General features: G+C 49.2%; 1 protein-coding gene across 3 annotated transcripts in view; it reads left to right on the top strand.

Moving 5' to 3' along the window:
• Gpr107 (G protein-coupled receptor 107) overlaps positions 1 to 15,112 on the top strand; it is a 65,562-nt gene that overhangs the window by 21,906 nt on the left and 28,544 nt on the right. For all 3 annotated transcript variants that reach the window (XR_005877073.1, XM_013124836.3, XM_040745010.1), the window contains exons 6-13: positions 1,126 to 1,163; positions 3,717 to 3,773; positions 4,668 to 4,778; positions 5,112 to 5,245; positions 9,415 to 9,490; positions 10,745 to 10,818; positions 11,391 to 11,508; positions 13,941 to 14,071. Coding sequence is in view for 2 of the 3 variants with exons in the window: in XM_013124836.3 (XP_012980290.1) it covers positions 1,126 to 1,163; positions 3,717 to 3,773; positions 4,668 to 4,778; positions 5,112 to 5,245; positions 9,415 to 9,490; positions 10,745 to 10,818; positions 11,391 to 11,508; positions 13,941 to 14,071 (739 nt within the window). In the remaining variant the exon portion in view is untranslated. The remainder of the gene's footprint in view (positions 1 to 1,125; positions 1,164 to 3,716; positions 3,774 to 4,667; positions 4,779 to 5,111; positions 5,246 to 9,414; positions 9,491 to 10,744; positions 10,819 to 11,390; positions 11,509 to 13,940; positions 14,072 to 15,112) is intronic.

The raw sequence follows: 15,112 nt of genomic DNA, 5'->3' as shown, positions 1-15,112 counted from the left end.
AACTTCCTTCCCCAGGAGGGATGTCCTAAGGACAGTGATGCAAGTGCCCGCTCTGTTCCATGAAAAACGCTGCTAGCAATGTTTTGTTTGTTTGTTTTGGTTTTTGAGACATAATCTCATGGCACAGTCCAACCTTGACTTCTCCGTGTAGCTGAGGATGACCTTGAACTTATTCTTCATCTTCCATAGTCCCCAGAGTGCTATGATTACAGGTGTGCACTACCACACTCAGTTTCGTAGTGTGCTAAGCATCCAGGCCTCATGCACGCCAGGCAAGCACTTTGCTAGCTGAGCTATATCCCCAGCCATCTACAGTCAGCTTCTTTTTTTTTAATTTAACTTTTTTTTATTAAGATATAATTTGTCATTTTTCTCCACTAGTAATCTTCACACATTGCTGTTGGGGGAACCCCCAAAAACCAACAGCAATGAAAAAGAGAAGCCAAGGGCTGGGGAGATGGCTCAGCGGTTAAGAGCACTGGCTGCTCTTCCAGAGGTCCTGAGTTCAATTCCCAGCACCCACATGGTGGCTCACAACCATTTGTAATGAGATCTGGTGCCCTCTTCTGGCCTGCAGGGATACATGCAGGCAGAACACTGTATACATAATAAATAAATAAATAAATCTTTTAAAAAAAAGAAAGAAAAAGAGAATCCAGCAAGACACCTGCAGATCCAGACTGGTGGTACAGCTCAGGGAAGAGTCTGCTTCCCATACACAGGCTGAGTGTCATTCCCAGCACCCTCAGCACCACATAGTCTACCACACTAAGATTTTCTCCAAGTCAGCTGCACCAATTAGATGCTTGTTAAACTGCCTCCGAACATGCTGGCTTAGAAAGCATGGAGAGCTATTTTATGTGGCATCTCTGCAGTCCACATTATTTATACAGAGCCTTTCCCTCGGTCCTGTAATGATTGACACAATAATGCTTGAGTGTGCCACTTTGATTTGCTACTTCTCCTGCCCAGTGATTCTGTTTGGGGACCTGAAGAGGTGGAGGCACTGAGATTTGTTTTGGTGATGGGATATTAGATTAGCTGGAGCCCCGTAAAGTGATACTGTGATGTATGATGTGTGAGGTGAATTAGTCAGTGATAGCTTTTTAATGTTTGTGCTTCTAGATGGTTCGAAGGCTAGAAGAAGTGCAGGGGATTCAAAGGTAAGCATCGACCTCCTTCCTGCTCAGCTTCTCTAAATGTGTATGTGTGCTTGCATGTATGTCTGTGTGTGCATCTATGTGTGCATGACATGTGACTTACATTTGGAGAGACAGAATCAACACACTGAAACCCTTTTGAACTTACATGGAGTGCGGATTGCACAGCACAGGGGAAGCCCAGGCGGTGGGGGTGCCCCCTAAGACAGGCCTGGAGTGCACAGGTGGAACAGGGTACTGACATGCAAGCCATGGGAGGTTGTCACGAGCCTGTGATTAGGTTAGTTATTAGAGCTCATGATTCTGAAAACACTGTGCATGGTCAACAGGGTGATGCCCAGGCTCAGCAAGGACCTGCTGTGATAAAACGGGCATGGGATGAGTTAGCCTAGACCTTTGGGATGTAAAACAAGGTTCTGTTTCAGGGGAGATGGAGTGGTAGGGAAGAGGAGAGAGAGGTGTGGCTGCCCAGAAGTGAGCAGAGAAGGATTTGTTTTGGAGTGTCCTAATTCCTCAGGGTGGGGATTGTGTTTGTTTGTTTGTAGACAGGGTCTCCTGTAGCGCAGGCTGGCTTCATCTTATTACATAGCCAGGGTTGGCCTTGAACTCCTGGTCCTCCTGCCTCTGCTTCCCAAGCTAGGATTAAGGGTGCACATACCAGGCCTAGGTTTGCTTGCTTGCTTCCTTCTAGCCATTTTTTTGCAAAGCTGGATTGGGTGACAATTTACAGGAGCGGTTAGATGCATTTGATCTGTCAGTCAAGATTGTGGATGTGTTCATTACTTCAATGGTTTCTCCTGCCCCCTTTCACCCTGCGCTTAGGGAACAGTCACTGCAGGAGACAGCAGCTTTAGGGAGCCGTATAGAAATGAGCCACGCAGGCCGGGCGTTGGTGGCGCACGCCTTTAATCCCAGCACTTGAGAGGCAGAGGCAGGCGGATCTCTGTGAGTTCGAGACCAGCCTGGACTACCAAGCGAGTTCCAGGACAGCCTCCAAAGCCACAGAGAAACCCTGTCTCGAAAAACCAAAAAAAAAAAAAAAAAAAAAAAAAAAAAAAGAAAGAAAGAAATGAGCCACGCAGGACGTATTTTTCTGTTGCCTTTGTGCAGCATAGCCGTCAGAGTTCATCCTGCTCCTATGTTTATGGAGCTGGTTTCTTTCCATGACTTGCTATTAATCTCTTGACTTGTATAGAAGACAATGTTCTGGTATTTCAAGTTAGGAGCAGAGTCTTAAGTGGGATGTTTGTCTCTGCCCAGGGCAGCATCCTTGGTCTTGAAGAAGCTGTAGGGTAGAGAGACACTCACAGGAAGACTGGGGAGGCGGTTACAGAGTAGCCAGGAAGGAAGGAAATGGGAAAGGGAGCTGCCTTCTCTGAGATATGATCTCAGACCTATCTGGAAGGACAGTGAAAGGCTTTGTCAGAGAGCTCTCGAAGGACTTCAGTCAAGTTGGTGTTAAAGAAGAGCTTTTTTTCTTTAAAGTTAGCTTTAATTTATTTCACTTTATGTGTATGAATGTCCTAGTTAGGGATATTTTTGCCATGACGAAACACCATGACAAAAGCAAGCTGGGGAGGAGAGGGCTTATGTGGCTCACAGTTCTACACCATAGGCCATCACTGAAGGAAGTCAGGACAAGAACTGGTGCCGGGCTGGAACTGGAGGCAGGAGCTGATGCTGAGACCATGGAGGATGCTGCTTACTGGCTTGTTCCCCATGGCTTGCTCAGCCTGCTTTCTTATAGAACGCAGCACTATCTGCCCAGGGGTGGCACCACACACAATGGTCTGGACCCTCTCTTATCAATCACTAATTAAGAAAATACCCAACAGCCAGATTTTGAGGGGACATTTTCTCAATTGAGTCTCCCTCCTTCTAGATGACCTCTGGCTTATATCACGTTTGTGTAAAACTAACTAGCACAATGAGTGTTTCCCTGCATGTATGTGTATGTGTGCTTATGCCTGTGTTGACCATAAGAGGACAGTAGATCATTTGGAACTGTAGTTACAGTTTGTAAGTTGCCATGTGGGACTGGGAACTAAACCTGGATTCTCTGTAAGAGCAGCAAGTGTTCTTAACAACGAAACCATCTTTCCAGTGGCTGAAGGACCACTCCCTCCCACTAGCTTTGTTTGTTTGTTTTTTGAGATAGGGCTTCTCTGTGTAGCCTTGGCCTTCCTGGAACTTGTTCTGTAGACCAGGATGACCTTGACATCAGAGATTCACCCCTCCCAAGAGAGATTAAAGGGATGTGCACCCACCACCACCCATTTTAGCTTTAATATTTTATTTTTAGTGTTTGGGTATTTTGCCTGCATGTATGTATGTGTATCACATGCATGCAGTACCCATAGAGACCATACCCCCTGGAATTGGAATTACAAAACAGTTGTGAGATTCTGTGTTCTGGGTATTGAACCCAGCACCTCTGCAAAAATAGTCAGTGTTCTTAGCCATTGAGCTGTGTCTTCAGCCCCTCCAATTAGCTTTGATTTTCCTAAGCTTGTTTTCTGCCACTTTTGACCTGAAACAGATTCTTGTGTCTTTTAGGCAACAGCAGAGAAATCCTTCTCAATTCATAAGAACGATGGTGCAGTTTCATTTCAGGTATGAGTCACCTGGAGTAAAGTTTACTCCATCCCTGCCATGTGAGAGGGTGAGTCTTTACTGGCACCTTGCTCGCAGACACCTTGGCTGCAGGACCACCCCCTCCCACCACTAGGCCGCTAGCTCCATCTGTTAACCACTGTCTCTGACAGTGAGAAGCCTTGTGACAGGGCAGTGTGAGTGACAGGCCCAAGTTCCTCCTCTACTCTGCTTAGGTCCTCTTGTGACCCCTCTGCCTCTCCCACCCCCCAGTCATGCTGCCTCTCCTCCAGGTGTGACAGAAGCTAATAGCTGTGCACCTGGAATGAGCTGTGCTAAGACTGAAGGTGATGGAGTTTAGAGGGAAGGCCAGTGAGGCCCAAAGCCCTTGAGTGCCCTGCCCGGCAGCCCAGCTGTGAGGTGCATGTGGGTGTCTCCTGGCAGTGGCACATGGTGCAGCTTTCCCCATAAGAGCTGTGCCTTTCTTAAGTTGGCAGAGCCCACAGGGGCACACGTTGGTCCTGTGTGTATAGGACTTTTGATCAGTTGTGACAAGTAGTGGCCCACTGTTATGTTTCAGAAAGTAATGTGGTTTGTTGACTTGAAAATGAGATGCTGTGTCTTTGGCTACCTCTGCTGACCTCAGCGGAACCATCCCAGGCAGGTGTCTGTGGCAGAAGTGAGTTAGAGAGCCCAGGCCGCTGCGTATAGGTGATCACCACATGGCTCCTCCAGCCATCTCTGAGCTCGAGCACTGGCATAAGGTACTAGAGGCTCACAAGATGAGGACACCCCCTCTCACCTCTGCTCTGCTGGTTCTGAGGCCAGGTAGCCTGTGTGCTCGGGCCCCTAGCTTGTTCTGAGGGGGGGAGCTGTGGCTGAGGCTGTGAGCACCTCTGTCTTCTTCCCTTTCAGTTCTTCTTTAACATCAGCACGGATGACCAGGAAGGCCTGTACAGCCTCTACTTCCACAAGTGCCCAGGCAGCAAGGCGCAGCCCAGTGAGAAGGTCTCCTTCAGCCTGAATGTGAGTGCCTCATGGGGCCATCCACAAGGATGCTGTCAGTGCGAGACGCCTGTGGGAGCGTTTCTGTTTTACTTGGCTTTGGCTTTGGTGCTAGGGATAAAGCAGGGCTTGCTCACTCTTTGCCTCTGAGGGCATGTGAAATGTCTCCTTGAGACGTGGGCAGGGTGCTCCTGCAGAGCACTTGGGAAGAAGGCAGTGTAGAGCTGGGTGGGGTGTGTTCGCCATCCCAGATAGTAGCAACCTGCTTGTTACCCGGGCACATATGCTGTCGAGCTTCAGTGAGACAGGTATGAGTGTCTATTGTAAGAGGGAGCTGTCTTCCACTGGTTACAGATTGACATCACTGAGAAGAACCCTGACAGCTACCTCTCTGCTGGGGAGATCCCTCTCCCCAAGTTGTACGTTTCCATGGCCGCCTTCTTCTTCCTTTCTGGGACCATCTGGATTCATATCCTTCGTAAGCGAAGGTAAGTGCTCTCAGTGTGTGGAGACCTGCATGCTTCATCCTGCTGGTTTCTGCCCCTAGGGGAGATGGCACTGAACAGCCCTGCCAGCTTCAGGGTGTCTTACTCAAGGCCTAGAGGCTAGTGGGAGGCTCTACCTACTGTGCTGCTGGCCACTCTAAGTGTTCTGTTTAGAGAGTAGATCCAACTGTTTGCATAAACACACAAGCAAACACAATGCAGTGTTGCACTTGCACAGACGCTGTAGTCCAGGAAGCTTCACACAGTGAGTGTGGTACCAGGATGGTGCCTTTCAGAGGCCATCCATCTTGAGAAGAGTTAGTGAGGGTGCCACTGCCCAAGTGAAGGCTGAAAGCCTCCAGCTCTGCCGGCTTCAGCTCAAAGCCTCCCTGGACTTTCTCTGTGTCTGCCAGGAGCTTGAGTCTGGGAAAAACCCCTTTAGAGTTCTTCTGCCTTTCACCGGGACCCTTGTCCCAAACCCTGAGGCGGTGGCTTTCTATTGTTTGTTGTGGAGGGGATTGGCTACATGAGTATGACTTCCATGTCTCCCTGCCCAGAAATCTTGGAACAAAATAGTATAAAGTGTTTTCACATTAAAAGGCCCATAGACTTAGGGTGTGCAAATCTGATACACCGTGCTTCCCAAAACTCACATAGTTATGCCCTAGACACCCCTTCCTTGAGGCAGACACTGAAACCCCTGGTGGCTTGATTCCTTTTAGTAGACACTCAGTCTTGGATGTGTACCCTTTTAAAAGAATCTGCTGGCTTAAATGAGTAGAAGCACTTGCTACCAAGCCTAATGATGATTGAGTTCAATCCCCTGGTTCCCTGTGGTAGAAAGAGAAAACTGACTCCTGCAAGTTGTCCTCGGATCTGTACATATGCACGGTGGCTCTGCCCCAAACACACACTTGCCTGTGACTTCCTATCTGCCTCTCCACCGTGTCTCTTTCCTCATCTACAAAACTGGGGCAGTAATAATTGCCCTTCTTTCTGCAGAGCCTCTTCACATCCGTAGCTCTGTCTTTGTACCTGATAAAGAGGGTAGCGTCAGGGTGCTGTGCAAGTGAGGTGCTCGTGTTGCCTGGTGTTTGATTTCCCTTTACTCAGCAATGGCCATGCCGTTGTCTCAGCTCACTTGGATAAAATGGTGGCTACAGTTTTAGATCTGTGGCTAAGTGGGGCTGACCTGTTTTGTGCCAGTCACACTTTTAGCTTTGTGTGGATGTGTATGCATCCATAAAGATGCAATTTAAGCCACCCCCATGTGATAGCCTGTGAATGTCCATGGGTTGGAAGTTTGTGTTTCACATAGTCATATGATCCCTAAGGCTGCCAGGAGTGTTTAGGACACTTGTTACTCTCACAGAACTGGAAAGAGTGAGACATCTTTGACACATAAATGTACTGAGGCCCAGAGAGTGGAAGTGAGAGATAGCCAGTTACCTGACTGATCTGGGGCCGGAGGCCAGGGATGCCTGCCTCTCCTTTCAGGGTTAGTATGCTGTGCACCCTGCAGTGTCAGGGAGGAGGGCTGGGCTGGCAGAATGAGAAGCAGCTGATGATTTTCAGTGCTTATAAGTTGGCTGCCACCCTGGCCTTGTCAAAGTGTAGTTGTGATATTTCAGAGATGAAGGTCATCAGAGCCGAATCAGTGCAGAGCCCAGGTTGCCATGGTTTCAGAGCCTTTCATTGCTCCAGCATGGGTGCTTAACTGAGAAGCACAAGTCAAACTTGCCAGCATGTGAGTGAGAGTGACCTTTCGTAGGAGGTAGTACTGCACTCTGAGTAAAGCCCACTGCCATTCAATAGGGACAGACTGCTCTGGCCGTGACTTCCTTTTGACCTTCAAGTAAGTAGTCACTAGAACAGGAAAGTACCCAGGAAACAGCCCAGAAGGCCAGTGTGTGTCAGCCTGTGTTGTGATCTCATCGCTCTGTGCACACTCCTCTCCCAAGTGACCATCCCCCCCTTACTTCCTGTCCCTTGTCCACTTTTCTCCAGCAATGGAAAGTCACCCCAATATGCTGAATATACAGTTTGGGACATTTTTGGTTCTTGTAAGTAATGTCTGTGGTATGCTGTTTTTTTTTTTTTATTTGTTTGTTTGGTTGGGGTTTTGGGGGAGTTTTCTGTATGTTTTAAATGTACAGAAAGTGTTTGTTGTCTGCAGATGCAGCTATTTAAATCCACCTTTTCCATCAGCTGTACTGATGACTGCATCCAAGATGGCTGAATCTAGCCACACCACAGTGTCCTATAAGCTGTATTGTCAAGTGTTACCTCTGTAGTTCTTAGAGGCAGGTCTCCATCCAGGTTGCCACTATCTCCTTGCTGCCCTAGACAGTGCTGGTGTATCCTGGTCTCCTACTTTCTGAGATCTCCTAGGGACTTGTCCTCTGAGGAGCAGTCCCGAGCAGAGGCCCACAGGGTTGTGGCCTACTCGGGCTGAGTTTCACTGTTGAATTGTCCTCCTTGTAGCTACACCATTTCCACTTTTGCCAGGGGAGCCTGAGCCCTATCACCATCCATTTAGCACAAGTGACCTCTTGACATGTGCCAGTCTGGTGTGTGTAAACTTATGGGTCTTACTCCCCATGTCTCTGAATGTCCTTACTAGGCCCTATCGTTGCAGGTCTGCATTGTTTGCATATTTCCTGTTGGACTTTCTCATTGTCTAGCTGCTTTGCATGAACAAGACTCTTGTGTTCTAGATTGATCCCTCACCTGGCTCCGCATGCTGGTTGTCTCAGTCACTGCAGTCACACGGCTTGTCAGCAGTGTGTGTTGTGTTGATTGTGATGGAGACCCACCATCTAATTTTGTCTTAGGGCAGTACTTCTTGGGTCCAAGAGGCCCTCTGTGACTTTGGGTCACAAGGTGTGTTTCATTCACAGCTGAGCTGTTCTAGAACCCCTCTAGGTAAGTGGGCAATGAGGCCAGCTTTACTTTCTTTACGTGTAGGTTGCATATAATTTTTTGCCACCACAATCACTTAGCATTCTGTTCTTTCCCATCAAGTTGGACTCACTTTCTCTTCCATCAAGCTCTCTCTTGCCTGTTCCACTGGTTTACCCCTCTCGGTAGCAAATATCCTGCTCCTCTTCCGTGCACTTACCGGTGTGAGATTGCCAGTGTTTTGGTGTGTGAGAGTGTACACATGTCCTTGGCTCTCGTTCAAGTCTTTGTGTACTTTAAGAGTTTTTTTCCTTCATCTAGCCTCGAGTCCCTTCCTACAGGAGTAGGGGAGACAGGGAAGGAAGTGTCTGATGCCTGGAGCCCGAGGGTGGCCTTGGGCCTGTGAGGGGAGACCAGGGTAGGAATGTTATCCACAGGGCTGGTGCCAGCACTTTCTCCTCACTTGTCACCATGGCTGGTCCCAGACCTCCGTGGGCTCAGACACCTCGCTTTCTGTCTTCCTTGGGGTTTCACACTATCTCTAGGACTGCCCTCCCTCATGGCTGTGTGACTCACTCAGTGTGGTTTCCAGGGAGCAAACTGGTGGGCTTTGTTAGATGTCCATCCTAGCACACCCCAGCAGCCACCCTGCCTGTCTGCAGTGCATAACCCCCAGTCACTGCGTGAAATTGTGTATTGGAAATGCTGTGGGACTGTGCCTTAGTTACTTTTCTGTCCCTGTGATAAGACACCATGACCAAGGTGAGTCCATGACCATCATGCTGGGAGCATGGCAGCAGGCAGGCACATGTTGATCCACAAGTAAAAGGCAGAGAGCTAACTCCAACAAGGCCACACACGCCCCTAATCCATCCCAAACAGTTCTCCCAACTGGGGACCAAGTGTTCAACTGTGTGAGCCTATGGGGACCGTTCTCATTCACACCACCACAGGCTCACCTGAGCTTTGTAAAAAGAAAAGAAAACGGCTTCATGTTTGTGGTTTGCTCAGATTGTACTTGGTGCTTGCTTAGAAATATATCTGATGAAGCTAGGCATGGTGGCGTATACCGTTGGTCCCAGCACTCCAGAGGCAGGCAGATCTCTGTGAGTTCAAGGTCAGCCTGGTCCACATAGTGAGTTCCAGGACAGCCAGGGCTATGTGGGAAGGTCCTGTTTCAAAAAACAACAACAACAACAAAAAAATGTACCTGATACTGAGGCTGCCTTTGGGGAAGTGAAGTCTTAATTATTTCTTCTCTCTTTTTATAGGAATGATGTGTTTAAAATTCACTGGTTGATGGCGGCCCTTCCTTTCACCAAGTCTCTGTCTTTGGTGTTCCATGCAGTATGTATTAGCATTTGGGGTCATTTATGAAATGATGGATGTGCTTACTTGATTGGGAAAATAAGGCAGGACACAGGTGGGAGCGAGGGGATAGAATGTGTTTCTCATAAAGCCCCTTGTGTGGAGAACTGGCCATGGGACCAGTGAACCTAGCCTCCTGTACTTCTTTGTTTTTTTTTTTTTTGTTGTTTTGTTTTGTTTTTTTGTTTTTGTTTTTTTTACAAGACAGGGTTTCTCTGTATTGTTTTGGAGGCTGTCGGTCCAGCCTGGCCTCGAACTCACAGAGATCCGCCTGCCTCTGCCTCCCGAGTGCTGGGATTAAAGGCGTGCACCACCAACGCCCGGCCTAGATGTGAGTCTCTGTGCACATCGAACACACTTCACCCTTGTTTCTGTCATCTGGAGATGAGTGTGCCCCCTGCCGGTCTTTCCTGGATTTGCCTCATTTTACTAAGCATCCCTGTATGCCTGCCAGTGAAGTTCAGTATTAGTAAACATACTAGAGGAGAAAAACCAAATCTTACAAAGTTCAGGAGCCCAAGAACTGAGCTTTGACTACTGAGAACCATTGCACATCAAAATGAGCTTGTCTGTGGGGCCAAGATCACAGCTTCCCTGATTTCGGGGTCTGAGATGCATAAAGTGCATGTGGCTAGTTCTCCTCCTACACTTGAAGTGGAGTCGCAGAAGAAAGCAAGAATACACACACTTACAACAGCACACATGGAGGGTACTTGGATAGTTACCCCTTTGGATTTATCTGAGCCACTTTAAAATCATGATGCCATTTAGAAAACGAAGGCTGTGTGCCGTGGTCAGCTTTCCCAGTCCTTACAGGAATCTGCCTCTTAAGTTAAAATGTTTGGCAATCCCAAGTATCTAACTGAACCTGGAGGTTGTTGAAGCCCAGTCCCTATACATTTGTCTTTTTACTGACTGTCTGGCTGCTGTTAACTGTGAGCAGCAGGACTTCAAGACAGCATGCATGGCTGGGGAGTGAGAGCATTTACCAGTGTGAATCCAGAGAGTGACCTGGGCTGGCTGTTAGGGTCCTTGAGGCCTCTGTCAACCTGTCTCATTTAAATCTGTTAGCACACTTGTGTACTTGCTGGTGACTTGGTAATGGAGATGCTAGACAGTGGGGTGGCTGGGCAGAACCCATTCCCCATCCCAGGGTCTCCTGGAGTCATTTATTGCTTTACTCTGCACCAGGATGCGACATGACCTTTCTGAATCACAGCTGTTTGATTTCAGATCGACTACCACTATATCTCCTCGCAGGGCTTTCCGATTGAAGGCTGGGCTGTCGTATACTACATAACTCACCTGTAAGTATGCTGGTCCAAGAGACAGTGGTGGTAGTGCCTGCACCATGAAGTGCCTTACAGATACTTATGGGCTAGAGCTGGGGATGTGACTCGGTTGGTAGAGTGCTTACCAAGCATGCATGGCTCCCTGGACTCCATCCCCAGCAAAAACCAGGCATTGCAGTACACGCCCATGATCCTAGCACTCAGGAGGTAGAGTCAGAGGCAAGAGGTTTTTTAGTTAAAGTTTGAGTTAGCTTGGGTTATGTGAAGAAAAAAAAGAATAAAAAGAAATGGGGGGCTAGAGAGATGGCTCAGTGGCTAAGAGCACTGGCTGCTCTTGCAGAGGTCGTGAGTTCAGTTCCCGATACCCACATGGTGACTGGATCTGTACTGTGATCCAGTGCCCTCTTCTGTCATATAGGCATACATACATACAAAGAGAGCACTCATATACATAAATAAATACATCTTAAAGAGAAAAGGAAGAAGAAGTGGGGTGGGGATGTGGAATCATGGAAGAGTTGATAGGGTGACTGACAGGACTAGAGTCTGGAGAGCTTGTGGTATCTATGGAATGTTCTGTCTTCCAGCCTAAAGGGGGCGCTGCTGTTCATCACCATCGCTCTCATTGGCACTGGCTGGGCCTTCATCAAGCACATCTTGTCTGATAAAGACAAGAAGATCTTCATGATCGTCATCCCACTCCAGGTACGGGAACTGCGGCTGGCTTGTCAGTCCTCCCGGCTCTGGGCAGGGCTCAGCTCCAGGCCTGTCTGCAGGTGGCAGCTCACTTAGACACCTGAGCTTCTATGTCGTGAACTGCAGATAGGGGCTCCCTCTGTGAGTGCTGACAGACAGGAGTGTCTGGACGTCCCGGAGGCTTCAGACAGGACATCCTGGATTTGGTTAGAGAGCTGTAGAGAAGCGAGGGACAAGTGCTGCCGTGCCTTCTGCTTCAGCTGCCGCTAGCAAAATGGCTCTGTTCACGAGGAGGCCCAGGTGCCCTGCAGTACTTTAGAGCTGAGTAGCTTCAGTGAGTTGTCCTGCAAGGTGGAATAGGAGAGTGGCCCCATGGGACTGACATTTTAAAACTCAGCCTGTGCTTGCAGGCCGTGGTCTGAGACCTGACCAACAAGTGCATAGCTCCTCAGGGAGGACCCATGGTTTGTCTTACACGGGCAATCCATGCAAGGAAGCAGAGACGAGCCGAGGACACCACAGCTAGGTACCTCTCCCCAGCTTCCCAGCCGCGGCCATGCTTTTAGTGAGGTCTGCTCCTCCTGTTTAAAACCATTGCATGGGTTTGGCTGGCAGGAGAGGAAGGAATGGGGAAATTTCCTGGGCCGTGTTATCTCTGGGTATTGACTGGCTGTTTAGCAGCCTTCAGCAGGGAAGGATGTGGGTTAGCACCAGACTTGTGACACAAACCAGTTGCTGTAGGTTTTCAGAGAGAAAGTAGTCTTTCAGAATGATCTAGAAGGGCCTTTCAATGGAGAGGAAACTTGGATGTGTAAGAAAAGGAATGTGACAGGCAAAGGAGTAGCTACAGATACCTGTGACACTTGTCAGGCAAACCAACCAAGCTAAGGTCTTCTGGTGACCAAACCACCAGGGCCAGCTCTAGGCAGATGGAGTTCCATACCCTGCCATGGTTTTATGAGTGTTTACCTGACAAAATCTGAGTTCTCCTTGCTCTTTGGGAATTGCCCTCCATGTCCTTCTGGCAGATTCAGGCTGTGCTGTCTGTTGACTCCTCCCCTGGCCTGAGCTGGGGTGTGATGAAGAAACTCTCACCTGCTAACTCCTCAAAGGTCACCCATATTGAACGTCACCCAAGGAAACTAAGGAAGTTATTGTTTAGACAATGGGTCTGGTCTGGGAAGGTCTTGACCAAGGTCTAAGCAGCTTCTTTTGCCGTGGGGAGTACCAGAAAGTTTTTCTTTTTTTTTTTTCCCTTTTTTTTCTTGTGGTGCTTGGCATGGAACCCAGAACCCTAACTAGGCAAGGCAAACAATGTGCCTGCTCCACCCTAACACTTACCTGAAAGCAGGAGAGAGTTACACTGTAGGGCGTGGCTCAGCACTGCCTCTGGGAGCAGTCTCTTTCATGCAGTGTGTGAATTGGGGTTTGCATTTGTAAACTAGACTAGCCAGTAAGCCCAACAAGTGTCCTGTCTCCACCCCTCTCTGAGCTGGGGTTATATCTAGTGTGTTCAGGACCCCGACTTGTTAAATGGATGCTGGGATCCAGCCTCTGGTCTTTGTGGTTACCCAGCAAGCACTCTTAACTGCTGTGCTCTCTCCAGCCTCAACATGCCTCATCTTTATCTTTGCATCGCAGCTCATGTGCTCTCTAAAGAAAGTGTCATACATCAGAAACTTCCCTCAGTTAAGCCCAGAGGCAGGGTAAAAGCACAAGGCAAAGCCCTGATTGTGGAAATAGAAGCAAGCCGTGGAGGCGGATGTGTCCTGTGCAGTGTAGGGGACCTGGGGCTAGCCCCTGTGAGGAGTGGGGCAGTCACTGAAACCTGCGCTTCTTGCTGATGTGACCTCCGGTCTCTGTATCAGCCTCTTAGAATTGTTGTCCCTGAGGACCAAGAGTTCTCAGGAAGAGCTGGGTCTGAGGAGTGCTGGCGTCCTGGCTAGGTGGGATGGGAAGTGCCACCTACCCAGAAGCTTTTGGGACTGACTGAGGCTTTAAGTGCCCCCAAAACAAAGTGTTTCCATCACCCACTGCTATATACCACCCCAAACTCAGTGATTTGAGGCAACGCCAAGTAGTAAATCTCCTTTTCTATGGGCCAGGGATTTGAAGCCATCTTAATTGGGTAGGCCTAACCTGAGGCCTGGTGGCAGTTTGATGGTGGCTGCAGTCTGGAGTAATGCAGTCTTCACGAGTCTGTGTCCTGGGCTGGGAAGACCTGATGGGCCAGAGGAGAAACAGCTGAGGCCCCTTGGGCCTCTCTTCTCGGTTTTTCTACTGTGGCAGTTTAAGGGAGTCAGACTCCTGGATGAGAAGGCTTGGGCTTCTGGGTGGCAATGTCACTGCAGCCACAGGCAGAGGCTGACAGCATGGGTGAGTGTCCCCCTTGGGCCACTGTCGTAACAGCACTTAATGCCTTGGGGTCTCGTGTTGTGCAGGTGCTGGCAAACGTGGCCTACATCATCATAGAGTCCACAGAGGAGGGCACGACAGAATACGGCCTGTGGAAGGACTCTCTGTTCCTGGTTGACCTGCTGTGCTGTGGTGCTATCCTCTTCCCAGTGGTGTGGTAAGTACCCTGAGGAGAGCAGCGCGTGCACCCAGAGTCACACGGGTCTGAAGAAGACCCCAGGCTGCCCCCAAAACAGCGAGGGGTGGGATTCTGGGGCCTCATCATACCCCACCCAGGCTTTACTTACTGAGAGTACACTCGGGACTCAAGGAGAACTAGTCCAAACCATGGGCTATAGGGCCCAGTTCTAACCCCCTCGAGAAGGGAGGCAGGGTAAAATGTCAGCCTGAATTTGGTAAGGGCTAAGTAGGAGAATCGTTTTTCTTGCCAGTTTAGATGGAAAATGAGAATATACTTTGACATAAAACTAGTGGTAGTTCTCAGGCCACCCAGGTTTGAGGGCTCTGGAGAGTGGCTTGCTCTGATCCAGAAATAGCAGGCTTCAGGCTTGGGCTTCAGTTGTGTGAAAAGGGGCATCATTGCTGTGCTCTGTGAGGAAGAATCTTTGTGAAACCCAGCAGAGAGGTGCAGGTTGCCACGTTAGTGCCATCAGGTGGAAAGAACAGGCTGATGACAGACAACACAGCTCCCCTCATCCTTAGTGTCTGGTTCATGGCTTCCCCAACACAGTTCATGCTGGGTTAATGTTGAGGGAGTGAGGTGCGTTCTCTGGCAGCACCCATTGCCGTAAGTCAGTGCTCTCCAGAACCCTACGGTTGCCTGCCGGTGTACTGTCTAAGAACACAGTTCCAGTTAGAGTCGCCCTCCCCCTGGTCTTTGTAGAACACAAGTATTGTGTCAGCCAGCTGCTGCCAGTACAGAGGGGAACTAGGAGGGCTGGGATGTGGCGCGGCGCTTGCCTGGCAAACTTGAAGCCATGAGTTCCTTCACCAGCACCACATAACATGGCAGTGTGGTGCATCTGGAATCTCAGCATGGAGGCAGAGAGGCAGAAGGATCCTAAGTTTCAGATCATCCTCTGCTACATTAACACGTTTGAGGGCAGCCTGGGCTGTATGAGATACTGTCTCTAAGAGAGAGATGGGGGTGAGGCCATTACCGTGCCGTCTCCTCAGTTGCCCTGCCATCCTGCCCATT

The sequence above is a fragment of the Mesocricetus auratus genome, unplaced genomic scaffold, assembly GCF_017639785.1.
Source record: "Mesocricetus auratus isolate SY011 unplaced genomic scaffold, BCM_Maur_2.0 Super-Scaffold_100004, whole genome shotgun sequence".
Classification (NCBI taxonomy): Eukaryota; Metazoa; Chordata; class Mammalia; order Rodentia; family Cricetidae; genus Mesocricetus; species Mesocricetus auratus.
Note: the sequence above shows the minus strand (reverse complement) of the source record. Positions and strands in the feature narration are given on the sequence as shown.